The sequence below is a fragment of the Denticeps clupeoides genome, chromosome 15 (assembly GCF_900700375.1).
Source record: "Denticeps clupeoides chromosome 15, fDenClu1.1, whole genome shotgun sequence".
Lineage (NCBI taxonomy): Eukaryota > Metazoa > Chordata > Actinopteri > Clupeiformes > Denticipitidae > Denticeps > Denticeps clupeoides.
The window spans coordinates 389,132-416,511 of record NC_041721.1 but is presented as its reverse complement, the minus strand read 5'-3'; the positions used below and the strand labels follow the sequence as shown (position 1 = coordinate 416,511).

At 46.1% G+C, this 27,380-nt stretch overlaps 1 protein-coding gene across 1 annotated transcript; it reads right to left on the bottom strand.

The window, feature by feature from the left end:
• Nucleotides 1-1,648: 1,648 nt before the first annotated feature.
• prrt4b (proline rich transmembrane protein 4b) lies at nt 1,649-15,902 on the bottom strand. The gene is made up of 4 exons (XM_028954178.1): nt 15,793-15,902; nt 12,265-13,358; nt 7,060-7,143; nt 1,649-4,234 (listed from the first exon to the last, which is right to left on the bottom strand). The coding sequence occupies exons 2-4, from the start codon at nt 13,259-13,261 to the stop codon at nt 2,256-2,258; spliced, it is 3,060 nt and encodes a 1,019-aa protein (XP_028810011.1). The 5' UTR covers nt 13,262-13,358; nt 15,793-15,902; the 3' UTR covers nt 1,649-2,255.
• Between the last annotated feature and the right edge of the window lie 11,478 nt (nt 15,903-27,380).

Sequence of the window (27,380 nt, the reverse complement as noted above, 5' to 3'; positions counted from 1 at the left end):
GTCTATAATTTATAGATGGGGAGCAGACAGAACTGCCTGTGTCTTATAAACTTGGGTTTGTACTCATGTGACACCAAATGCATCATGGGAGCCTGTGCTACAGTTGTACTTCTGCCCTGCCCCTACTTTTTTTTTTTTTTTTTTTGTTCAATTGGGACCAAAGGTAATTTTTTTCTAATTTAGTCACAAAGTGTCTGATTTATAAATCCTCAAACTGGAATTTGACAAATTTTGTTCTTTAATGGCTGATGCTAAAGAGATGGGGAGATGCTTTTGCATGAAGGGTTTTTATATGCATGCATTTTATTTTTGTTGGACCCAGCCTTGTTTTTACACAAGAGTTTTAAGCTGCGTATAACCGTGCATGTACCTGGTGTTGCCACGGTTACCCCCCCCCCCCCCCCTAATGCCTATACAACTCAAAAGAGTTGGTGACCTTGAGAAGATCCATAAAGTGACCCTTGGGGAGTGGCCAATAGGCTCCTGGATTGCAGATTCTTTTTCTCCTGGCTTGTAGTTAGTCTGCTGAAGTGGGACTGGACCAGATCATGTGGTGGCGAATATATAGACGAGATAAACCTGCCCAGGGTCGTAGGTGTACGTAGGCACTGCCTTGATATGTCCTGATTTTTTAATTTTTTTTTTTTTGTGGTATTTTGTAATATTTTTGTAACTATATTTATACGTACGTCAGGTTCGGTGTGATTTTTGGCCTTGCAGGCTGTAATGGAAGAACGGCTTGCCGTTGTCAAGCTGCTCCATACGTTACCTCAACTTCTGACATGATGTGAACCTAAAAAAAGAAAAATAAAATCATGTATTTGCAGCAAGCTGTATGTACACTGAGCGTACGTAGCGTTCTATCAACATTTCTCAACGTGACCAGCCTGTAAAGCGTAGAAAAAAACCCCAATCCCATCATTTCCCATCGTGATCCGTTTACTGCCAAATAGCCAACTAATATGAAAATTGCTTATTCCGTTGCATATTGTGCTAATTAATAAATCTCCGTTTGTGGCAATGCTGTATGTTCTGTTTATTTAAGCAAAGTCCAGTGCTTCTTAGACTTGATTTTATTTCCATGAGTCCATTATTTAGCATTAATCTCTGGTATGCTTGTACTAGACATACTTACATTTCACCAGCAAAAAAAGAGAAACATGCACACTAAAAACGTATAAATACAAATTCAGCATATAAGAATTTTGAGCAGAAATAGCTTAAGACACTTGGAAAGATACATTGCAAAATGTTTTTAACCAAAAAGTAGGATCTCAAAAAATAGAATATTGGGGCAAGAGACCATTTGGTTTTGTAATTGTAAGAGACAAACCTTCATATAGGTATCATTTATTACAAATGTCAACTTATATGCACTTGAAATGATTATAATACAGACAGCTTAGTGTTAGTATTTGGAATGTAGTATCGTGACCTTTTCCACAATATTTGAATTTATATGTATTTAATAAAGTTGGCTGAAAATCAGCCTCTTGTCCTATTTTGCCTTATTATTATTATTAAGTTGGCTGAATATTTTTCCCACTTTTTAATATTTTCCATGAAGGTAATTAACTGTTTATAACACTTTAACATACAGCGAGTCTGTGCAGTTATAAGCAATAAAGAAGTTAGACTGATTGCTCTGTTGTATTGTATATATGCATTGTTTCAGCCAACTTTTTTTTTTTATTGAGCTGCACTAGTAAATCAAGATTCATGACAATCATCAACGGCACCCAGCAGCTAGAACGTCGGTGTTCTCCAGTAGAAGGTCCAGGAATGGTGTGCACCAAGCGTAAAGCAATTCATACAAACGATACATTTTGGCTGTAATTCAACGTGTTATATAAAATTCTACACTGCACTAATACCCTTTTTCCTATTACAATTAAATAACTGGATTTGTATTTCAGTAGTTTATTTAGCTCACAGTATCCTGAATATTTTTTAAGTACAGTTAATAGCAGTGCTTAGCTCTTATTCTCTTAAAAGTTTACAAATCTCAGCATCTCAGAATAAATGCCAGGAAGTCAAGATTATAAAAAAAAAATCTGCCCTGGCTTTTGGCGTTCATTGGCACTTGATCACCGCTTCGTATAATCTTCCGAAAACCCATCCGAAAGCCCACAGGTTGTCTTGTCCACACTGAAGCGCTTTGAAACGCCAACTGATGACCGTTTGGCTGCTTGAGTTTTCGCCTGTGTCCGTGTGAGATTGTGCTCTGTTGTGCGGTACTACCGGGCGGCCATGTTTTACAGGTCTATGGTTTCACTGCAGACGCTTAACGCGTCTATCTGTCGGCACACGCTGATGAACTCCTCCTGTACGGTTTCATCGGGCTCTGACGACTGGGTTGGGGCGTTCTGGGAATTCTGGGATTCCAGAGTTCGGTACCTCCCGGTACCCTGGTGCCTGGAGGACACGGCGCGACACGAGCTGTGAGCCTCTGGGCTGGAGCAGAGCACGAGGGACGATCCCGCCAGAGACGGCCTGTAGAGGGAGCTGTCTGGTGAAGAGCAGCAGGTCGAGCTGGGAGAAGGCGAGGAGGAAGGTGGCATGGCCAACACGGCGGCACCTCTCTGGACACCGGGCAGGATTTCTACGCAGGAGGACGTCCGGTACAAGCCAGGGTCAGATGGTAGGTTCTCCTTTAGGGGAAGGATATTGCCAGAGAGGGTCTCGCGGTTGTCACGCGCATCAAGGGAGTTGTCGCTGCAGATGAAGGGCCTTGCAGAGCTGAAGAGGCTCATGGGAAACAGGGCCTCGTTAAAGAGCGCTTCGTCGATGCTGCGCCGCAGGTTTATTGGTGATGGGGGCTGAAGGTCTGCCGTGGAGTCACTTGTGCATGAAGACTCCGCGGACGTTGCCGTTCCATCAAGCATTGAGGCGGGCAGGTCAAGATCCAGGTCCTGGTACGCCAGAGCCCGGTTGCTGTGGTAGAGCAGGTCAAGCCCATTCAGGCTGCTTCCTAGACGGTCATCCACAAGCGTATAGAGCGGCAGAAACTCCGTCTCGCCATGTCCAATTGTGTCACATATGGCCAGCTTCTCCTGCTGGTTCAGGGTCCACTGGTAGCTCCCTGGCAGGATCGGGGACTTGGCAGACAGCAGTTCTGTCCAGCAGCTTCCAGGCTGGGGCAAGTGGTCTGAGCAGTAGACCGGCTGGGCCACCACCAGGGCCAAAGTGAGGCAGACGCCGGCCTCACAAATGCGACAGCTGAGCTGGAAGGTCCACCACGGCCACGGCCTGAAGACCTCGGGGCCACCGGCAAGGCCCATAGCGTGGAGCATGGCGTAGAGCTGCAGTCCGGCACAGGCAAGCGCGAAGAGCGCCGCCAGGCATACAGCGGCCGCGGCGCGCTCCCACTCTTGGCTCTCGGCGAACGGGCAGCGGTTGTAGCGCTCTGCTGGGGTCGGAGATGTGTTGTTCAGGTGGTAGATGTGCTTGGAGTCTGCGCGCACATAACAGTAGAACACAAAGTAGGAGGCGGACAGGAAGGTGGCCAGGCCTACGAATGCTCCTCTGGAGACCAGGGCCAGGAACAGGCACACCGGCGTCCCTTGCCGGTCAACCCTGAGCAGGGCCGCGGGCCCGAACGCGGCAGTGAAGTGCAGCAGCACCAGGCAGGCCAGAAAGCAGGGTCTCTGGAAGGTCGAGTAGGACAGCTGCATCCTGGAGCGCATGGAGAGCAGCAGGAACACCAGGCCAAAGGCTGCCGTCAGGCACGGGAATGGAGCCTCGTACAGCAGAAGCGACGCCTCGGCAGAGGCCAGCCGGTCCTGGTGGCCGTAGGCGTCATACAGTAGAGCGAAGGCTCGGGTGGCACCAGCCGCCAGCAGGAAAAGGCTGACCAGGGTAAAGTAGCCACATCCAGAGGGGCAGCAGAGAGGCAGACAGAGGAGGTTGAGGGCCGAGGCGATGGTGACCAGCGAGAACACCACGCCTAGGCCATAAATATGGGCGTCCCATGCCAGTCCCCACGTTGCCATGGCACTGTTCCAGTCCGAGTGGAGAGGCACAAACATGGGTGGGGCTGGCACCATGAAGAGGTTGCGGGTCTGGTTGGTAAGTGTGGTACTAATGTTCTCAAGGACACTGTTGACCGGGAATGTCGGTGTCCAGGTGTCTGAGGTGTTGCAGACTCCAGAACGTTCCATATTGCAGTCGGGGAGCAAGGAGATGCTGGGGGTCGGGCTAGTCCTCCAGGATTCAGGGGCTGATGCCGTGGTTCCTGGAACACAAGAGAGTTCTGGGTTTATTATTGAGGAGGTGTTGGTTCTGTGTAGTAACGCCTCCTGCCACCAGAGGGCAGTGACACCAGGCTCCTCGCTTAAAATGAAGAACCCACCCAGAATAAAAAGAAAAGTCGCGTGCTGAGCTGGGTGGAGGACAAGAGGCCCGGCAGGGCCCGGCTAACATCTGCTACTTCCATCGTATCCAACTCATTGCAGAATGAGTTTTCTCTTTTTTCGTTGTTGCTTCACCGCCCTAAGGATGATGGAGACTCGACTTTCCGAATTTAAACACAATTTACGTTACCGTTGCTGTTTGAAGACACAAACGAGTCGACCACATGTACCAGGGTGACCGCAGATTATTTAACATGCATCAGGATTGGCTAACTGTGATCAATCAGGCCAAAGCAACGTGTCCAAATTCATACTCGTAATCGCCCGAAAACGGGTGGAATCAATAAAATTTGCCCCAAAGTAACTCCTCCGTATGACAGTAAAGGAGGGTAGTGGAGCCGAGATGAAAGGTGCAGGTAGAAGTGTCCCTGTCACGCGGCTAAATATAGGCCTTATAGGGGACATGGCGGCTTTCTAATGCGTTTCCTTTGCTGGATTTGTTAACGTATAAAATTAATAGTGGATTGATAGTGGACAACATTTGTAAATTATATTTCTATTTGACTTTCCAATCTACTGGTGAGGTTTCGCGCTGGTGGAAATGATGGTTGTGGAAATGAAAGCTGAAAAAAGGCCTCCTATATTCACCTTGATTTGTGTTCTTTTTTACAGCAACAGTGACTCGCTATTGTTATGTCTACCAGAAATGATGAATATTTAAACATTGTGGTGGAAATGACCGTTTTTTTTTATAAAAAAAATTAATACAGAATAACCATATGTAATTAAATACTGTAATAAAGTTTAGAATTTTTAGTTATTGCGACAAAATAATAACTCGTTATTCTTATGTCTTCCTGGAAAACAATATATAATATCTGCCTGATCACCCCAGAACAAACGTCTTGAAAATAATAGCTTGTGTGATTAAAGTGGACAAGTTTGCAGGCGTATGAACCGGCACGCTCCACCAAAACCGCCTTCCTCCCTCTGTAATCAGGAAAACCACTAGAACACTAAACCGCGCCCTGGTGACGGTCCCTGAGACCCGCCTCGTGTCCTTTAATAAGTTTCCAGAGGAATCCGCGGTTTCCCCCCGTCGGGCAGCTTGGTTTTTACGGATGCTGCGTTTCTTTTTATTAGAGCCGCTGAATTCGTAATGATGGCGAACGTAATGATGGCTGCCCAGCCTGGACATTCCCGCCATTGTTGGTGACTCGCGGGTCTGTACGGCGTGTAATCGTGTAAAAGCAGCGGGCAGCCATGGCCTAGCGGTTAAGGAAGCGGCCCCGTAAGCAGAAGGTTGCCGGTTCGAATCCCGATTCGCCAAGGTGCCACTTAGGTCCCCTTTATGAAGGTCCTGTCTACCGGGGGCGCCTGTCATGGTGCCCACTGCTCACCAGGGGTGATGGTTAAGTACAGAGGACACGTTTCACCGTGTCACTGTGTGCTGCGCTGCAGTGTTTCACAATGACACTTCACTTTTTTTTTTATATTGACAGATGCTATGTGTTGGTCATGCCTGATGTTTAGGCTCTTTTCATTCCGGTATAAAATCTATTCATACTGGGTCCCCGTGCATGTGGGCTGTGAGGACATTCCGTCCCATTACAAAAACCAGTTCAAGTGATTAGAGTGAGGAGTCTGGCCTCTGATAACGTTCCATAAAGCCCTATTCAGGAAGTGTTGAAGGGCAAACAGGAAGTAGAAAGGAGTGGACAGGAAGCAGACTGGTGTGGAATATCCTGGTTATGCATTGACTTTGTTAAAAACCCCACTGGGAAGGTGCAGTTCAGTAGGCACAGATAAAATGAAATGCCCTGGTAGCCTGGGCATTTTTTGGTCCTTAAACAGCGTTTAAAATGTGTAATGATGTTTAGAATTTCCCCGACAATGCCACCTTCGACCATGCCAGTCTAAGACTGGTAGAATTGACAGCATAGGTTTAAGTCATTTCTTTTTGCTTTATCTTTATTTATTAAACTATACACTGTTTTTTTCCCACTCTTCTGTATTTTTATTTTATTATCTTCTTATTTCCTTTTATACAATTTTATGTCCTAATTGTATATTTTATACACAACAATAAACACATTATTTTAATATAAAGAAGACCACAGCTACTTAGCTGTATTTCATGAATGAAAGGTGCTGTTGTTGTGAACCATATGAAAACACTCGCCACATGAACTCATTCATAACTGTCCAGTGTCCTGTGCTTTATCATTTTCTCCGAGCCTATTAATGGAAATGGGTTAGCTTGGAGTGATGTGGGTTACGTGCTCCACTGAGAACTGGTTCATGAGCCGCTCTTTGTACCCTGTGAAGATGGCATCACCATGGTGCCAGGTGATGGCATTGTGCTGAAAATTGTGCATTCAGTCAGTTTGGCCTCCCTCCCTTTTTGGCGGTTTTGGACCCATCCACCCCTCACTCATCTCGAATCTTTCTTTCTGTTTGGCTTGGTTGATCTGTGACCGTTTTAAAGACACGCTGCACCATCAGAACGCCTGATGATCTGCAATGTGGTGCTTGTAGTGAGCGCGCTCGCTGTAAATTCTGGATGTACATAAGTACTGTGTCATAGCACCAGGAATGTGAGAATACAGCCTTCGTCTGTATTTATGCTTTATGTAATGTCATTTGTAAAATTCCTATAATGTGACGATCCTGCAAATATTTGTGGCAGCAGTTTATAATGAATTACCTGTAGTCTGTAGTGTGACAGCCGGCAATTGCAACACCTCTCCGTTCCCAAGCTGCCGTGCAGGATCCGTAACATCGGTGACGTCTGAGGAAACCAAGAACGTGGGAGTGAGCGTGGAACTCAAACGTTTTTCCAACCTCGTTATGTCCAGAAAACCGTTCACTGCCATCCCGAGACGCCCATAGACTTTCATTAAATTACGTTGACTTTTCCTGCCAGTTTACTGAACTCTGATGTTCCAGAGAGGGAGCTCCAAACTAACGAAGGATGCAAATAAAATCTTTAGGAAATGAACGTAACTGTCACTTCTGCGTAGGTCAAGCTTCATGATGCCCAAATATGCGCTGTACACAATTACTCGTGCCCACAGACGAGATCTGACTGAACAGCTCGCCAGGGTAACTGGGCTCACCGTGTAGCGGTCATTGTAATTGGTCGTCAAAAGTGAACTTTGTCTCAAAATGTTATTCGCAATCGTTAATCATAAATTACCGAAACCCTGACTGTCATAACACACTTTTACTATACTTTTATAAATGTACTATGTGGGGCAATGCACTGTATATCGTGCATTGTGTCTAATAGACAATAAACCTCTTTTAAATCTTTTTGAAAAAGTTACCTGAGCGTTGTCCGCCAACGTAATTTAATATTGTTTCCTGGGTGAAATAATAATTAAAATGGTGGTGAATTTCTCTTCGTCACGCTACCGGGCTAGATCGGTTAGATACCTGCCGGTTATTTCGTGTCTCATTTATTTCTTTGCGTGAATCATGAGGATGCCTTGAACCAGCCAACGGGGTAGCTAGAGCTTAGCTCTGTACGTAGCCCCAGTTTGATGTCAGGCTACGAATCTGAGGGTAAGACACTGATGTTGGCTTCATAATCTAGTCCTGTTTGTTCAGTCAGCAGATGTAGGTCACATCTTGACACAGATTTTGTCCTGTTTGCTCGCACCCTTTTGTCTCCCCACCATGAAATGGCGCAGTGTAAACCTTCGCATCGATGTGTGTGCCGTGTTAACAGGCTTTGGCCATGTTTACACGGTCAAATGGAAGTTAGACCAGGATAATGGCAGCTCTTCTCCCTGATGGAGCAAAATTATCTCCATCATAACACAAATTAACACAAATTACCTGTCTTTTGTATAATAAAAAAAGACTTGCATTTTCAAAATGTTCATCGTGATCTTCTTGTTTCCATAAAGATACACACTATCGAACGAGTGAAGAAATGGCTTTTTACAATGTTTTTTTACAACACTTTTACAAAGTGAAGTAATACACATCAGCACAGCACACAGTGCACTCAGTGAAATTTGTCCTCTGCATTTAACCATCACCCTGAGTGAGCAGTGGGCACCATGACAGGCGTCCGGGGAGCAGTGTGTGGGGACGGTGCTTTGCTCAGTGGCACCTCAGTGGCACCTTGGCGGGTCGGGATTCGAACCAGCAACCTTCTCATTATGGGGCCGCTTCTTTAACCGCTAGGCCACCACTGGCACTAAGGTCGATTGAGACGGGACATACTGGGACAATGACAAAGGAAAATGGCATGAGACATCTGGAATCTCAGTGGGACGAATCTGGTTAAATAAAGGCGAAACAAATTAATATAAAAAAATTTTTTTTATGGTTATGAGGACGTATCTAGGAAACGGCAGAATTCTCTCTCAGGAGGAAAATCGGCGTTGCTGTTTTTAGCAACGCCGGCCCTGACTCCCATTTTATTACAACAATGGCAGCACAAAACATCTATACGTTCACAATGAAGTAACGTGTCATGTCATTGCAATAAGCAAAGGTTTGACTAAATAATGTGCAAAAAAAAAAAAATCATTAAAAATTATTAAATGATGAATTAATTTGGTAACAGAATTGGGGTTTGAGGTTGCCAAGCTCATTGTACAATATTCATATTCCTTCATAAATTTCATACATGCCTGCTGCTCACACTCACTTGTGTACATTATGCTGGTCAGCGTGTAAAAATAATACAATGGTGCACCGGAAGTTGAGGGAACATGCACTGCATCTTCTTCTCCTCTCCTCATTAATACACAGGAACTCAGATCAGTTTCCCCCACAGACGGGGCACCTACTGTATCATCTCTCCACCCCATATCCTTCAGGTACGACCGGATGTAACTTGCGACGTGTCTTTTACTGCAATTCCCTCTTCATCATAGGATTTCCACAACGTGCTATTAAGCTGGTTCGTCTAGACAGTGTTACGGAACAATGGATTTTGGGAATTTTCATTTTAATAAGGGACTGCTGGGGAGTCAGTGTTATGAGTGTGTGTGACAAAAGATCATCTCACAATTGTGTCTTTTCTGTCTGTCTATACTTCTACATCTAGCTCGTACTCCCATCAGCCCCAACCCAGTATTGAGTGTTTAAACGAAGGTACTTTCCAGACAGTTCTGTATCATTGCTATTAAAACGTGGCCTAGTGCAGTGATGGGTCGACCGGTCGACGTAAAGGAAATAAAAGAAGAGTGGTGTATGTACACACTCTTTAACTGTAGGGCGCGATAATCAATCAATGACCTGTCCTGCGATGTGACATCCACCGTTTCACGCCATAGAAGACCAGCCTGTGGCTCCCTGGTTTGGCTTAGGAGGAGGGCTGGACTTACACCCCGACTTACAACGTGCTTAAGTTACCATCGATGAAGAGATCAATTCCGGTTCACTAGGACCCCAACTATGAATACATCTATTTTATTCACTCTGTTGTAGATTCTGTACACAAAGTTCGACAACAAGAAAATTACAATTTAATCTAAATATTCTCTAAAGAGGAAGGTCTTGAGCTGCCGTGTGAAGGGGCTCAGTGACTGAGCTGGAAGTTCATTCCACCACCGAGGGGCCAAGACGGAGAAGAGTCTAGATGAGCGTCTTCCTTTTACCTTCAGAGATGGAGGGACCAGGCGAGCAGTACTGGAGGCTCGGAGTATACCAGGTGCAGTGCGAGGTGTAATAAGGGCTGTGAGGTAGGATGGTGCTACTCCATGTTTGGCTTTGTAGGCCAGCATCAGTATTTAGAACCTGATGCGTGCAGCTACTGGGAGCCGGTGGAGGGAACGTAGCAGAGGGGCGGTGTGGAGAACTTGGGAAGGTTGAAGATCAGTCGTGCTGCTGCATTTTGTATGAGTTGTAGAGGTCAGATGGTACATAGAGGTAGACCAGCTAGAAGGGAGTTGCAGTATCCAGTCGTGAGATTAGTAAGGACTAAACCAGTATCTGGGTGTCCTGGGTTGACAGATAAGGACGGATTCGTCTGATATTGTAGAGAATAATTTTTCTCAATTTTTCTTTTTGATGACTTTGTATTAATATTCTCATTCAACGTGTTTTCTTTATCTTCATGACCATTTACGTTGGTAGATTCTCACTGAAGGCATCAAAACTATGAATGAACACATGTGGAGTTCTGTACTTAACAAAAAGTGGAGACCTGACCTCCACAGTCACCGGACCTGAACCCAATCCAGATGGTCCAACAAGTGCTGAACACGATCGGCCGAGTGGTACCGATTGGGCACTGACAGGAACATTAGAGAGCGAACGCGGTGTCCAGTCTGATCTTGTGCAGCGCCCAGCAAAGTGGGGAGCGATAAAGTGGTGAACTGGGCACTGCTCTACAATCCTCTACAGACACCACGGTCATAGTTAGGTTTTGTTGAACGGTGTGTTGCGACGCACTGACAGGCAACCAATAGAAACGAAGCATCGAAGCGGGTGCTGAAACCAAGATGGAGGAGAGGTGGATTATAGCAGTAAAGTTGATTATAGAGATTAGTTATGATTAACAGCTTAGTTATGATAATTGAGTTTGGCGAAACGCAGGTACGACCCAGACTATATTATATATGGATAGTTATTGATGTCTAAGGGGCTGATTCCTTTTTTAGTAATTGTGCAGAGCGAATGTTGACATGTGTCCTCTGTCCATACTGGACGGTGTGGCATGTATGTTCCTCGTCTTGCTCTTCCCGCCCTCCCCTGTTTAATTGACCTCGGTGGTTTTCTGGAGAGTTCCTCTGAGGGGGGTGTTATACCTTGTGCTGCAACAAGGTGACACGTCAAGGTCCAATTCTGCTGCTGCATTAGCGTCGCCTGGTCCTGTAATTGCACCACGTTAATTGGGGGGAATTTACCACAAATGACCAGCACGGAATCATTTAATCCTGCTTTCCTGCTGCCATTGTCTCGGTCCCCGAGAAGGCTGTGAAAAGGACGAGGACGACCGACTGAGGAACAAATGAGGGCTTTTTCAAGGGCAGGAGCGGGGAGATGAAGGGATGGAAACGCAGGCGCGGCCGGCGTCCCCTGAGGACACGAGTCGACTGCTGAGTCTGCTGGCGGTATTTAGATCGCAGCCGCAGAGAAACCGCACACACACACACACTTACACCCCCATTTTCACACTCACGTTAACACACGCACAGCACACCGTACCAACAGGGATGTAATTCCCTGAGACGGAATGAAATTGATTATGTTTCAAAGAACCGTGTTCTAAATAAGAGAACGTTTGAATCGGGGAAACGCTCATATAAAATTTCATTCATATTCCCATTTACATGCACGAGCACAACATGAGGTCTTCATGTCCTATTCCCATTATTGGTCATTGATTGACTGTTTGCTGTGGCATTAAAAAGACAATCCCAACACCAAAAACATTGTGCCTATAATATATTTTAAATATTGCAAAAGATTCATGAAGAACTGGAATGGAATTACAAACACAGGTCTTTGGTGACCGGGGTTAAACTCCTACCCTTTGCCCCTTGAATGATCTACGTCTTTTGCCCGAGAGACTCGGCTTCATTATGTAAGCAGACTTCAGACAGACCACCCAGCCTCATCTCGAGGGGCTTCCTTCAATGTCGTTTGAGGGTGATGCGCCCCCATTCCTTCCCCGTATAGGCAGGGTGGCTTTCACACAACCGCTTAATCCTTAACCGATTAGCGGGGTTGACTAATGCTGACGGCTGCGGTTTCAATCACTTAAAGCAAATGCACATTTACGTAAATAACAATATAATCGCGATGGCCACTGCAGAAAAAAACTTTCATTAACACATTTTGCACGTTTTTCCAGAGAGCCTTCTGAGGACCTGAAAGGACGTCTAGATTTCCCTAAAGTGTGACTGAAAACCAACATTTTAATCAGCTAAGTGCTCGGTCTTACCTTCTGTCCATATGTCCCAGGGGGCCAATGCTGGCACTGGCACAGTGGCCTCCATTTTTGCATTGTCACCAGTGTTTGAAGCGGGAGTCCAGCGCTCGAGCTCAGATAAGCCCGGTTTGGGTTGAGCTCTGCTGGGCGTTGCTTCCTCAGTTGGTCTGGAAGGGCTGTCTGGCACCAGTTCCAGCTGTGTGGTGGCTGAGGTCATACTGACCATCACTTCCGGCATGTCTCCAGAAGGTATTATCAAAGGTGTCATGAAGAGTCTAGATGATGCTGACGTAGATCCATAGGTCACTGCTGAATGAGCTGGCAGACTTTGTGTTGTGGTTCTTTCTACGTTCCCCGCAGTGGTCACCCTGCTGTCCATGATGGTGCTAGATGATGTCTTCTGCGGTTTAGTGTTAGGTGGTGGCCAGAAGTCCAGGTCAAAGTTGGGCAGCATGGTCCTGAATTGAGATGAGGGTGGCTTTGTTCCCTTGAATGGGTACCATGTTCCTCCTCTGGCGGAACCACTGGTTGCCCGCGTTGTGGTTGTCTCTGTCTGGGCAGATCTGGTACTTCCTGTGGACCTCAGGTCAGAAGTACTGTGACTGTGGGGTGTTGTGACAGGAGGGGTGTAAAGTCGGGGTTCAATGCTGGGCCTAGTCTCATTGAAAGGGTCGGTCCGAAGGGTTTCATTGCGACTGAACGAAGTATCGTGATTGGATGCTGGAGGGCTGAGGTTGAGGTTAGTGCTTCTGGAAGCTGTGTCGTCAGCCTTGGCCTTAGCTGAAGAACCCCAGGGACTAAAGGGTATTTTGATCGATGGCAGGGGTATCTTGACTTCCGGGATGTTGACGGACACAATGCGATTCCAGAGACTTTTCGCCGGCGTGTCTGGGCGTCTCTCCGGCTGGGCTGTCAGCTGTGGGTCATTTTTACTCAGCGAGTGACCAGGGAGAGCTCTGAGCAGCAAGAAGGAAATGCAAAGAGCCAGTGCCTGGTGTAGGAGAAGCATACTGCCCCTTTTAGATGGTGATATCCGCCCGTCACATGCTGTCCTCCATCTTCCAGTGAGCCTGTGAGGCCTGCTGGGACCTCTGCTGATGGCTGACCTAAAAGACAGACACAGAAAAGGAAAGAGTCACATTTTTGGGGTCTTTGAAGCAAGATTTTCCACATGGAGCCAGTTGCTTTCTTGCCGAGGAGCACTGAAGGGGTCCCAAACCCTAAATATGGGGCCAAACGGTAACCTCTGCTTTAAAAACGCTGTCCCCAGGCCAGCTCGAGAGAAAAGGGGTACGCTGATTTACGGAAGTGGGGAGCCTCTTTGCGCTGGGGGGGTGGGAGGGTAATTTGGCCATTCAGACTCAATGTGGCGTTGCCCCGGTGAACATATTGTGGCTGCACAGGAATTTCCAACCTGCGTTCAGACCACTGAACCTCTGGCTCTTCACGCTCGGCTCTTCCTCCGTCCACAGCTGATTTGTTCCTTAAACCCGGATAAACTGCCGGTTCCGCCATTCCTGTAAATCACCGTAAACGTCACTCTTTTTTGGCTCCTTTGTCCCTTCCTCCTCGTCCAAGATTGGGGTTCATTCCTCTTTCTCAACCTGTTACCGTCTTCATCTGCCTCGGGGTGCATGGATGGATTGCACACCTCTATCTGGTGACAGGTGAACTGCATCCCTGGAAGCACATAATGGAGACCACGCTCCCCATGCTCCCCGAGCATGGAGCCAGTTTTCATGCCACATGCCCTTCGCCCCATTCAAACGCGGACGTTTACGGAAATAACAAACGGAAGAACATACATCCAGACCCAGTGGTTGAAATATGCAGATTATTGTATCACAAAATATTGTAAGGGTCTCTAGCGAAGGGTTATTAATCATTATTAACATTATTTAGCAACCCACGCTGACGCCGTTGAAACGATTTTTTGGTTATGATGTTGATTCAGCTTTTTTTTCCATTCGTGCACCCCGGTATTCGTCTTTGAGGTTCAACTACGCTGCTTTCGTGCGCACTGAGCCTTTTATTCCGCCTTGATTCAGGGAGGTCTCATTCACACACATGAAATGCACATGTCAAATCCCCCCCGAGCACATGTGGTTCCACGCTTCCCCTCGTATTTCCTGTTGCCCGAACGCGATCCGGTTGGAATTCGCGCACTTGTGGGGGCCGTTGAACGGAGACCATTGTTGTGTGGGGATCCCTGTTGCGGAAGGGGAGAGTCTCCCCACTCTGTTGTTCCCCGCTTTAACTGGATGGATGGATGCAGACTTGAAAAGCCCCTCTTAGTCCACCGGAGGCCTGACTTTCATTAACTTCTCGGCCAAATCCTGCCCCCTCCCCTCTTTATATTTGTCCAGTGGGGTCTGCCCCCCGAGTCTCGTAATCTCCCCGCAATGAGGATCACCCTCAAGCTAAATGACATTTACCACCATGACACCGGCGGCGGCGGCCGTCATCTCTGCGGACAGCGACTGGGTTTGTAAGAGAGACACGTAAAATAAAAACGGGGAGAGGACAGAGATGGGGGGACGAGACAGGTCGTCCCAGAGGTGATGGATTGGCTTACAATAGCAACACGAACAGCTTACGGGATCGATGCTCCGCGCAGGCGTCGGATTGATGTGCGTGTGGTCGATGATCAGCTTTCTCCCGATTAAACGGCGAAGCACCACAGCTCCCATTAACACTCACCGGGATAAATAAATACGGCTCTACTCCTTTTTTACGGACTAGAATACCAATATCACCCACAGAAATATCGTAATTACGACGTCCTGTTTCTCGGAAAAGAAACATGGTGCAGAGCAATTATTAATCAGCAATAATACACTAAATACACTAAATAAATCATGCAAAGTGTGTGTTAATGGTCCGCTACACCTGATGCACGCTCTGTGCATCACACTCGCTTTTCTCTCGTAACCCGGTGCTTTTGTCAGGTCATCCATATTCATTAAAACCACCACAATCTGTACAAATGTCCCAGTTAATTGTGATTTGACATTGGCTGGAATTCCGTCCAACCCGCTGCAGCGGTAACGTACACATGGCGCCCCTGAACTTCCCTGCGCCTCAACATTACAGATGCTGTACAGATGCGGCACCACATCCTCTTCACGTCCCGATGAGCCGCCGCAGGAAGGTGGCGCAGCATTCAGATCTGAACAAGCTGATCTGGTCAACTGTCCCCCGTTGCCCGTGTCCCTGGTTTACCTCTTGGTCCTTGTTCTCTGTTTATACACACACACACACACACACACACACCCACGGCAGTCGGTAATTGGCCATTTTTAAAACCCACACAGTAAACCAGCAGGGCAACAAACCGACTGTCTGGTGTCTCTCACACACCGTCACACACAGAGACACGTCCCGCATCAGCTCCAGCCGAGCCGGCGTGAACGTGCGGCCTCCTGCGTCGAGGCTCTGGTGCTACACCTGCCGTCACGCCACCACGGCCGAGGCTCTGGAGATGCTGCAGCACCACGCCTCGCTCGTCTCGGGGACGGGAGTGAAAAAGACGGCGCTTACCCCTCCCAGAGGTCTGGAGTCAGCTGCTGCTGGAGATCCGGTCTCCCCTGTATCTGTACGAGAGAGAGAGAGAAACCGAGCTCCCTCCCTCCCTCCCTGCCTCTCTCGCCCCCGTCTCTCCTCTCTCGTGTCACTCTGCCTCCCCCGGCTTCTTTATAATCTCGCCGTCTCGCCCCCCGCCCCTCCACTCTCTCTCTCTCTCTCTCTCTCTCTCTCTCTGTCGCTCCACCCCTCACCCCTGCATCGGTAGTCGGAGCCACAATGACACCGGTCACACCTCACATCTCCTCCTGCTCAGCGTCTCAAATTTTATATTCATATCATTAGCTTGGAGGGAATGTCCAACCACGGTGTCCAACCGTCCCTGCTGAGGAACGACCCCCGCGAGCATCAGCCTGCGGGTTCCACGTCTGGAATGTCCTTCATTTTAAAGAGCAATATTCCCCATGCCCGGCGTTCCCGGTCGATATTAAAAATACTCTATTTCTGGCTGATGTCCACTGTCCTACAGGGCTGCACTTTGTCCCGGTCCCCAACGCTGCTAATATTAGCAGCGCGTTAATGGACGTGTTTACCGTTTAACAATGAAGCGATATCTGGGCAGCAGGTCCCACGTCCAGGTATGTCTGCTACGGGTCACGGGTCCGCCCGACGCCCGTCCAGCGGCCGTCCCCCAGGACTGCAGAATGGCCCCATCCGGAAGAGCGAACAATGGCAGCCTGTGCCGCTGATAAAGTAGCTTTGTTCCTTGGAAACAATGGAAAGCAGCTAACGGTCCATTTTTACATCATCTGCTGGACTGCTTCTTCATGAACAATGTGTCCGTACCAAAGCGGCGTTCCGTCGTACCGCCCGACCGGGAAAACCAGCGCTTTCCATGCAATTCCAGATGTTGACCAACAACCAAACTGCGACAGCAGCGCGTGACCCCATGACCCTGCCAGCAAATCTCCCACGTTTTATAGGCCGTGATCTTCACAGAAAAATGATAATGTATTTATACATTTTTGTATTGTTTGTGCAATGTGTACGCATGTGCGAGAATGAACAAGAACGTTTAATAAGAGGACGTCTGGGACGGCGGGAGGAGGAAATGAAAGAATCCCCCAAGTTTTCATTGCGATGAAGGAGCCAGAAGAACGTTGTTGAACATCCTCGGATTTCTGTGAAGAGTTCCGAGCCTTGCGTTGGTGTGTGTGTGTGTGTGTGTGTTTTAATGCCTTGTCTGCAGGCCATACGGACGGGAGTTGGAAGTGTCGTACGCCTACGAGCGTGTGTGGGCAGGACGTCTGTTACGATGCTTCATGACTCCCAGGGTGCCGGACCGGAGTGGGATTTACAAAGACGGCCATTTTCCCTTCGCGCCAGGCTGTTTACTTTGGACTTTATAATGAGATTCCGCATCTCGTACCAGGCAGATTACGCTGACAGGGTGTGGCCAGAAGGGACGGGAGTCCCCACGCGTGTCTAATATCCGCGGGACGGGACGGACATTTATCCGCTTGACTGCTGAGCAACATCCCACACACGTGCACGTCTAAACGTACGTTCTGGAGCCCGAAACCACTGCACAGCGTCACCATGGCAACAATGAGCGTGGAGCCGAGACAGGAGAGGGTGCAGAACGCCAGGGTGGGAAAGCGCTGGGATTGGCGGAGCGTAGACGTAGTGTCTCCTGCAGACTGTGAGAGATCCTCACCGCGCCGGCAGGAGGACGCAGGATTCGCCTTCTTCAAATCAATCAATATAGAACTATTCATTTCAGGTTGTAGTGACTACACGTCCAAATGACAGATTATAACATTTCAACCTGGAATAAATATTGGTCCTATTGTACCTTTTTCAGTACCTTTTTTCAGTGGTGGCCTAGCGAGTAGGAAAGCGGAGGGTTGTGGGTCCCGTCCCCAGGCACCTGTCATGGTGCCCACTGTCCCCAAGGGTGACGGTTATATACAGGAGGACACGTGTCACCGTGTCACAATGCATATTTTCCCAGAACTCAGGACTGCTGTTCTAATGCCATTATCTGAAGGTAAGACGATGCTCGGACTTGTAAATCTTACATCTTGTAGTTTATAGAAACAGAGTGATGGATAGCTTGGATAGCTACCGCCCAGTCTCCAACCTTCCTTTTCTTTCAAAAATTCTTGAAAGAGCAGTCCTGGCTCAACTTTCCTCATTTCTCCACGAGCATGATCTTCTCGACCCTTTTCAGTCTGGTTTCTGGAAAGGGCATTCAACTGAAACCTCCCTCCTGGCAATGATGGATGACCTTCGTGCTGCAAGAGCTGACCGCAGATCATCTGTCCTTATCCTACTGGATCTATCTGCTGCCTTCGACACAGTTAATCATGAAATTCTTCTCACCACACTCTCTGATTTAGGAGTTACAGGAACCGTACTAGATTGGTTCACCTCTTATCTTCACGACAGGTCTTTCAAGGTTTCATGGGGAAGTGAGACATCTGTCCTCTCTAGGGTAACCACAGGGGTTCCACAAGGCTCTGTCCTTGGCCCCCTTCTATTCTCAATATACACTCGCTCACTTGGTCACATCATCCAATCACATGGCTTCTCCTATCACTCTTATGCTGATGATACCCAGCTCTATCTGTCATTCCCACCAGAAGATGCTACTATAGCAACAAAAATTTTGGCCTGCCTCTCAGACATATCAGCATGGATGTCTGAGCAACACCTCCAACTCAACCTATCCAAAACCGAGATTCTGATCTTTCCGGGCAACAATTCCCCTCAGCAAAACCTTTCAATTCAAATTGGATCGCTATTGTTAACACCCACGGCATCTGCAAAAAGCCTTGGAGTTTGGATAGATGACAAACTGAGTTTGAACCATCACGTTGCTGCGATCTCCAGATCCTGCAGGTTCACTCTCTACAACATTCGCAAGATTCGGCCTTTTCTCTCGCAACAGGCTACGCAGCTCCTCGTCCAGGTGAACGGTCATCTCCAAACTCGACTACTGTAACTCTCTCCTGGCTGGAGCCTCTGCAGTCACCATAAAACCACTCCAGATGATCCAAAATATGGCAGCCCGTCTCATCTTCAACCAGCCAAAATACACCCATGTTACACCTCTGACTGAAAATTCCTTCTTCACGGGGTCTCCGATTCCAACCATCTCTGTTCTCCGCTGTTGTCCCTGGCTGGTGGAACAACCTGCCCTCCTCCACACGACTAGCCGAGACTATCACCACTTTTAAGAAGCAGGTGAAAACCCTCTTGTTCAAAAAAAATTTCAGACAAATCTAACACTTACACACGCACATGCGTACACATTGCACAAACAATAAAAAAATGTATAAATACATTATAATTTTTTCTTCGTCTAGCACTTAACAATCTCTGAGCATGCTCTTCACTGACAAGTTAGGCCTTATCAGGGCTCTTAGTTTGTAAACTCAATATTCTATAGAAATCGAATGAGAATTGCTGGAGTCTTCCTCTTGTAAGTCGCTTTGGATAAAAGCGTCTGCTAAATAAAGTAAAGTAAAGTAAAGTAAAGTAAAGTAAAGAGTGAATAAAAAGATTGTATTCATAGTTGGGGGTCCTAGTGAACTAGAACTGACCACTTCATCGATGGTAACATGGAAGCACGTTGTAAGTCGCTCTGGATAAATGCGTCTGCCAAATGCCTTAAATATAAATGTAAATCAAGTTTCCTTCAATGATCACATGGTATAAAACTTCAGACTGATGTTGAGAAGCTTTTCCAAGATGCACTGAAGTGTTCATTTAAAAAATGAACACTTAAGAAATCAGACTCACGTCTTTACACGTTTAACTCAATCAGGCATCAGTAGGATTTAAAAAAAAAGACAGAACTACGACAGAGAAGGCGGGGCTTACTGAGGAACAATCTGATTGGTTCCCGAGACGGCAATCACTGCGGGGCTCGGCGTGCGCATGCGCCGACCAGCCGACCGACTTCTTGGCCCTGAAATGATCTTCTACGACCTGCTGAGGTTCTCCACCCGGTTCTCCAACCCCTTTTACTGGGTACTTGAATAAACTCGAGTTTCCGGGCCTCTGCTGCGCATAAACCGATTCCTAGAATCAAATAAATTATAGATTACATCGAATCGTGACACTATACCGACACCTGCAGGACAAATGAAATACGTACAGAACAACCCGTCTGTAACACTGGTCCAATTTCTTAAGAACTGAGCTAGTCATCTTAATAATAGTAACCCATAATAATAGTAATTCAGAATTGAAGCTGCATCAAGCATGAATTCTACATTTACATTTACAGCATTTACCAGACGCCCTTATCCAGAGCGACTTACAGTCAGTAGTGACAGGGACAGTCCCCCCCTGGAGACACTCAGGGTTAAGTGTCCTGCTCAGGGACACAATGGTAGTAAGTGGGGTTTGAACCTGGGTCTTCTGGTTCATAGGTGAGTGTGTTACCTACTAGGCTACTGCTACCCAGATACATGGTATAAAATGCCCTGTTTACCCCGACTGTGTGAAGAACATCAGCATCATTAAATTTGCTGATGGTGCCGCGGTCTTGGTACTAATCACCGGGGGTACAGAATATAGGACTGTGAAGATGGGACTCGTGGCGTCAAAATCTTAAAATTTGCTGCAACATCACAAAGGATCTGACTTGAAGTCACAACACACGATTGAGCGCACAAAAGACTGTCATTTCTGCGAAAATTCAGCATGCCGACCAACATTTTGTAGAGGGGTGGTGTAGAGAGTGTTGCTCTATCACAGTATGTCATGGCCACAGCTCTGTGCATCTCTGGAACAGAACAGGGTCATCAAGACATCACTCTTATGCTGATGACACCCAGCTCTATCTGTCATTCCCACCAGAAGATGCTACTATAGCAACAAAAATTTCGGCCTGCCTCTCAGACATATCGGCATGGATGTCTGAGCGACACCTCCAACTCAACCTATCCAAAACCGAGATTCTGATCTTTCCGGGCAACAATTCCCCTCAGCAAAACCTTTCAATTCAAATTGGATCGCTACTGTTAACACCCACGGCATCTGCAAAAAGCCTTGGAGTTTGGATAGATGACAAACTGAGTTTGAACCATCATGTTGCTGCGATCTCCAGATCCTGCAGGTTCACTCGGCCTTTTCTCTCGCAACAGGCTACGCAGCTCCTCGTCCAGGCAATGGTCATCTCCAAACTCGACTATTGTAAATCTCTCCTGGCTGGAGCCTCTGCAGTCACCATAAAACCACTCCAGATGATCCAAAATATGGCAGCCCGTCTCATCTTCAATCAGCCAAAATACACCCATGTTACATTTACATTATTTATCAGACGGCCTTATCCAGAGCGACTTACAATCAGTAGTTACAGGGACAGTCCCCCCCTGGAGACACTCAGGGTTAAGTGTCTTGCTCAGGGACACAATGGTAGTAAGTGGGATTTGAACCTGGGTCTTCTGGTTCACAGGCGAGTGTCTTACCCGCTAGGATACTACCACCCTGTAACTGTCTGAAAAATAGCATCAGCAGAGAGACGAGGTGCAAGAGGAACATGTGAGGGTTCGGTCCCGAGTCCCGTGAAAGTCTCTTCTCTAAGAGTATGTCAGCCTTGATCTCAAATAAAAAAAATAAAATATGAATATTTTAAAATCCCACATGAATTCCTGATCCCCAAAAGGAGTCGTGCACTGGAACCAAAATTTAGAAAAAGCATGAGACAGAAACGGACGGTGGGATTTTGAAGGTAACAGTGTGCTAGTGGCTGTTTCCCCGGATATAAGAACAGATGGAGATTCACGCTGGGGTGGCATTTCGTGCTCTTTATTTTAGGCCACAAGTCGAATGACGGAGCGAAGGTCTGAGCGAAGACACACAGGGTGAACCCCATCTTCAGCCAGGGGGTTCTCAACTTTATTCATGGGAAATGTGAAATATATTCGAGTAGCCCATGAAGGTTTATCAGTACAACAACAACGTTCCTGTATTATGAATCCTTGGATGAAGCGGCTTTCATGGTCTCTCAGTCGGAGAGTCTTTCGTATTGTTTCAATAAGACTTCAATAAGAACTTATCAAGTATATGTTCCATTTTGACATATTTACTTTATTGTCACATATACAGTAAAGAACATGTACATGTTAGAACCCATGTTACACCTCTTCTCACCTCCCTCCACTGGCTCCCGGTAGCTGCTCGCATTGAGTTCAAATCCTTGATGGTGCCTACAGGGCTGTAAATGGAACTGCGCCCTCCTACATCAACACACTACTACCTAGCTACACTCCTGCACAGAAGCTACAATACTACCTCCTACATCAACACACTACTACCTAGCTACACTCCTGCACAGAAGCTACAATACTACCTCCTACATCACACACTACTACCTAGCTACACTCCTGCACAGAAGCTACAATACTACCTCCTACATCAACACACTACTACCTAGCTACACCCCTGCACAGAAGCTACAATACTACCTCCTACATCAACACACTACTACCTAGCTACACTCCTGCACAGAAGCTACAATACTACCTCCTACATCAACACACTACTACCTAGCTACACCCCTGCACAGAAGCTACAATACTACCTCCTACATCAACACAATACTACCTAGCTACACTCCCTGCACAGAAGCTACAATACTACCTCCTACATCAACACAATACTACCTAGCTACACTCCCTGCACAGAAGCTACAATACTACCTCCTACATCAACACACTACTACCTAGCTACACTCCCTGCACAGAAGCTACAATACTACCTCCTACATCAACACACTACTACCTAGCTACACTCCTGCACAGAAGCTACAATACTACCTCCTACATCAACACAATACTACCTAGCTACACTCCTGCACAGAAGCTACAATACTACCTCCTACATCAACACAATACTACCTAGCTACACTCCTGCACAGAAGCTACAATACTACCTCCTACATCAACACACTACTACCTAGCTACACCCCTGCACAGAAGCTACAATACTACCTCCTACATCAACACAATACTACCTAGCTACACTCCCGCACAGAAGCTACAATACTACCTCCTACATCAACACAATACTACCTAGCTACACTCCCGCACAGAAGCTACAATACTACCTCCTACATCAACACAATAGTACCTAGCTACACTCCTGCACAGAAGCTACAATACTACCTCCTACATCAACACAATACTACCTAGCTACACTCCTGCACAGAAGCTACAATACTACCTCCTACATCAACACAATACTACCTAGCTACACTCCTGCACAGAAGCTACAATACTACCTCCTACATCAACACAATACTACCTAGCTACACTCCTGCACAGAAGCTACAATACTACCTCCTACATCAACACAATACTACCTAGCTACACTCCTGCACAGAAGCTACAATACTACCTCCTACATCAACACAATACTACCTAGCTACACTCCTGCACAGAAGCTACAATACTACCTCCTACATCAACACAATACTACCTAGCTACACTCCTGCACGCTCCCTCAGATCAGCAAACGAAAGGAGACTAAAAATTCCTTCTTCACGGGGTCTCCGATTCCAATCATGTCTGTTCGGGTTTTTTAATTTTCAGATCTACAAAAAAAACGCCCAACAACACTACAAGTTAAAAGGCGGTTCTGGAGACTAAGATGGAACCATTTTGAATAAACATTATTTAGTATATGTTGTATGAAGAAGTGCAGTATGTTTTTTTACCTTCATGGCTGCTTTGTTCATGATTGTCATCTTCAAAAGACTATCTATAAAACAGCAAAAAAGAAAAAACGCCCAGTGCAGTTATTTTTAATGACCGTAATATCTTTTTCTTCTTTACAAGCATTGCTTTAGTTTAGTTTATTCACATTTACACACGCATGAGCCCTATTTAATACTCTAATACTTTAATATTTTAATACTATTTAATATTAGTCTCCCAGCAGGGCGGCGGTCGGAGGATTAGTCTCGATTCCAACTGGAACGTTATTTTTACCAACAGCTAGTTTGAGTGTTAATGTTTCATACAGAAGCTGGTATGCTCCCACTTGAACAAAAAAGTTTACCCTAAAAAAAACTTCTTCTGATCCTGTCACGATCCGGTCCGAAATGGGGGTTACTCCGGTCCAGGATCCGGACCGGAGTTTCATTGTTGTCCTGTGTAATGTTCCCTAATCGTTTTCACCTGTGTTAATTGTATAAAGCTGCCCTGTTCGTTTCTGTCCGCTGTCAGGTCTTTAACGTTATGTTCCATGTTCACCAGTGTCTACGTCTCGGATGTCTCCCCTGTCCTATGATTCACAATTAAACCCCGGTTTCGTGATGTCAGGTGAAAGCGTCCTTCATTCCACGTCTTCTCGTCACTCTTCGTCATGCCCGCATGGACGTGACAGATCCAGGCTCCTTTACATGCCCTTTTTGATCATAGAGATGCTATTTCACTGCATGATTAGTATTAGAAAGGTTTCATCCCGGAGTATAAATCTGGGTTTATCCTGTTAGAAAAATCATGTAATTTATTTAGAACGATTTCATTATTTTTGCACTATTTTGCAAAATTGACCAGACTATATTAATGGGTATAAAACTGAATCACACATGTGTGTAATATATTTATGCAATATGTGTAAATAAAAAAAAGATATATATATTTCTTACTAAAATGATTTGTGTGGTTGATTTGTGGATAAATGTATGTTCATTCGTTCAAATGTATGTTCAAGTATTATCTCTACATCTAAATCAGAAAACATAGAGTACTGTTCAAAAGTTTAGGATCAAATAGAAAATATTACAAGACAAATCAGAAAGAGTCAGTGGTAGAGTTTGCTGGTACACCAGATGCTTCACTAGTCTAAATTGTCACCTTGGTGTTATTTTCTTTATTCTTTTTTTTAATGTTCACATTTCAAAAGGACCTGAAATTGTTCAACGTTCAGCTTTATTGCTGTACAGAAACAGGCCTTCAGTTCACTCATGCCAACATTCCAACAATTTTACTTTTTTAAATGAAAAATATGGTCATCGATGCATCAGTGCGGAAAGGCTACATAAAATATAGATATAAAAAATTGGATTAAAAATTGATACATTGACACATTATAACTGATAGTTTATCAATGATACAGAATGCAGATAAGGTCATTTGTGGCAGTAGTGCAATAATTTAGAAATAATTTAGAACCCACCCTTGTGCACATTCCTGTGTGTGTATGTGTGTGTGGGCAACTCAACAAGGCTTCAGTTTGTCCAGGTTGAGGCACAGTTTCTCCAGGAACATCTGGAGGTCCAGCAGGCTGAGGTAGTTGGCAGTGATGGGGAAGGGGGCATCAGCCTTGTGGGGGTCGCGGCCCAGCTTGGGCGGGGCGCAGCCCTGCACCAGCGCCATCTCACGCAAATATCCCAGCAGGCTGTCCACGTCCTCCTCCACCTGCCTCAGGCGATGCGTCGGTGGGAAACGCAGCTTGGCCTGCAGCGCCCCCAGGTGGGTCAGGATGGAGTTCAGGCCCTCAATGGGGATCTCCTGCGAGTTCCCGAAACTGATCTCTGCAGACATCTGAAAGTGCTAAAAACCGGGAAATAATTTACAGATATAGAGAAAAACATGATCAATAAAGCCTGTCATACGTATCACGATATACGGGTCACAATACGATTATATCAGGATATATCGTGATACTGTACACATTGCGATATTCTACAGTTGACTGGAAAGATGCTGTGATTGAAATTTAAAGTGATCCATGGTGACCTCACTAATAAACCCCTGAACCGTCCCACCCGGTGGACACAATTTCTATACAAAAATACCGATATTTGCTGTCGCTGTATCGATACGATATCACCACGTTAAATATCGCAATATATTGCTGTATGGATATAAAATGTTGTAGACACAAGGAGAAAATGTTGGAAATTCTATAATAATAATAACAATAATAATAGGCAAGTATTACAGAGATTTCATTGATAAATACATTTCACTGCAGTCCCAAATTTTCCCACAATTCCGAGCCAAGTTCCTGCGAAGGCCCTTCATGATAGTTGATGAGTTTACCTCAGCTCTTATCCTCTTTATTCTGGCCTCGGTGGTTTTTGCCAACGTCCGGATCATCTCCGTGCGAATGGGTTGGGTGCGTGCCGATCAGGGATAAGAAGGGCAGCGTGGAGAACAAGGTCAGTGCCGTGTGCATCCTTCTCACCTGAAGAAAACCAGAACCAGTGGCGTCACCAACACATTCTAAATCCAGTCGTGGGATCTCCGTTTTAGACAAGGAAAAACGGGAAAGTCTCACCTCCGGCGGCGGCGTTCCTGGAGCTCTCCAGCCAGACTGCCTAACTTTTATACTGGAGTTCTGTTGACTCACAGATGAATCACGTCCACCGGGCGTGTGGTCCCGACCCAGCACCCCGACCTGGCCGAGCTGGTGGGGCTTCATTAGGACGTGTGACAGCCAATCACCAGCCGGGTTTAAATGCCTTGCAGTGAAACTGCCTGTAATTGAGACACGTGGCAAATTATTTTAGCCTTTAGTTGAAAATCATCTGTAATAAAAGTTATTTTATGGGGTCTGTAAGATGAGTCAGTATTAAACATTTCCTGCAAGCACATTCTTCATCGTTCATAAAAACGCTGCTTCGTTCCAAGACAGTAAGTGTTTCCTCTGTAAGTTTTATCTTTCTTCTTTTTAATTTGCCTCTAAATCATGACATTAATAAATAGTTTTTAGTTCTTCTGAGGTCACTTTGAATCAGCAGAAAATAAAGGAATATTAATCGTGGGGTTCGGTGGTCTGGGTTAAAGTATTTTAAATTTGCATTGAAGTCAAGAGGAAGCAAACAGAGATCACGAAGTTCAGATTATGGTAATAACTCAATAATGAAATTAAAATCTGCTTTATACACGAATGAATGCTAATGTAATGTAATTATGATATTTAAGTTTTTATCTTTCTGATATCATTTTAAGTCCAGTACCTGAAGTTCAACTAAATGGATCAATCAGATAGAACATTTTTTATACCTTTATACAGGAAGTGTGTGTGTGTTTTTTAATGAAAAATGTAGAAGTGTGAGTGTGTGTGACACCAGCCCATGAGACAGTCAAATCCTGGAAAACTCGCAGAGGTTGTTTTATTTTTTAATAATCCTGTCTGATGATGAGCATTAAATTCCACGAAAACTCTGGCACACGTTGGTGGTTCTTCAGGCGTCCTGGCCTGGAATGGTGGAGATGACCGCAGGGCTTTTGGGCCTAGAAAGTAAAGATGGTCTGAAAGACAACAGAGATGTGGAACTGACATGAAATAAAGTCTTCAAGTGTACGGTCGATCCTTGGGAGAACGTGTTGAGAAGTTGTTGTGAAGGTTGAGTTTTTTTGGCTGCAGATAACATTCCAAGAAGAGCTGTGCGGCTTCCTTTTTGATCCTGGGTTTGAGGAGCAGCTTCTGGGAACCTGCCAGTCTTGCCTAAATCTGTTTTGAGGAGCTGGATGCCGTTCGATGCTTTTCATTAAAATACATTATGAAAACAGGAAGTTCAGGGAGGGTTTCCCAAAAGCCCCACCGGTGGGTCCAACCACGCGAGCTGCTGACCT

Excerpts from the sequence above, each read along its gene's own strand:
- prrt4b (XM_028954178.1), bottom strand. The coding sequence starts at position 13,261 with ATGCTTCTCCTACACCAGGCACTGGCTCTTTGCATTTCCTTCTTGCTG. Across the intron at positions 7,144-12,264 it reads CTGGGACATATGGACAGAAG|ACGTCACCGATGTTACGGAT; the intron begins GTAAGACCGAGC and ends TGGTTTCCTCAG. Across the intron at positions 4,235-7,059 it reads TGTCACACTACAGACTACAG|GAACCACGGCATCAGCCCCT; the intron begins GTAATTCATTAT and ends CTTGTGTTCCAG.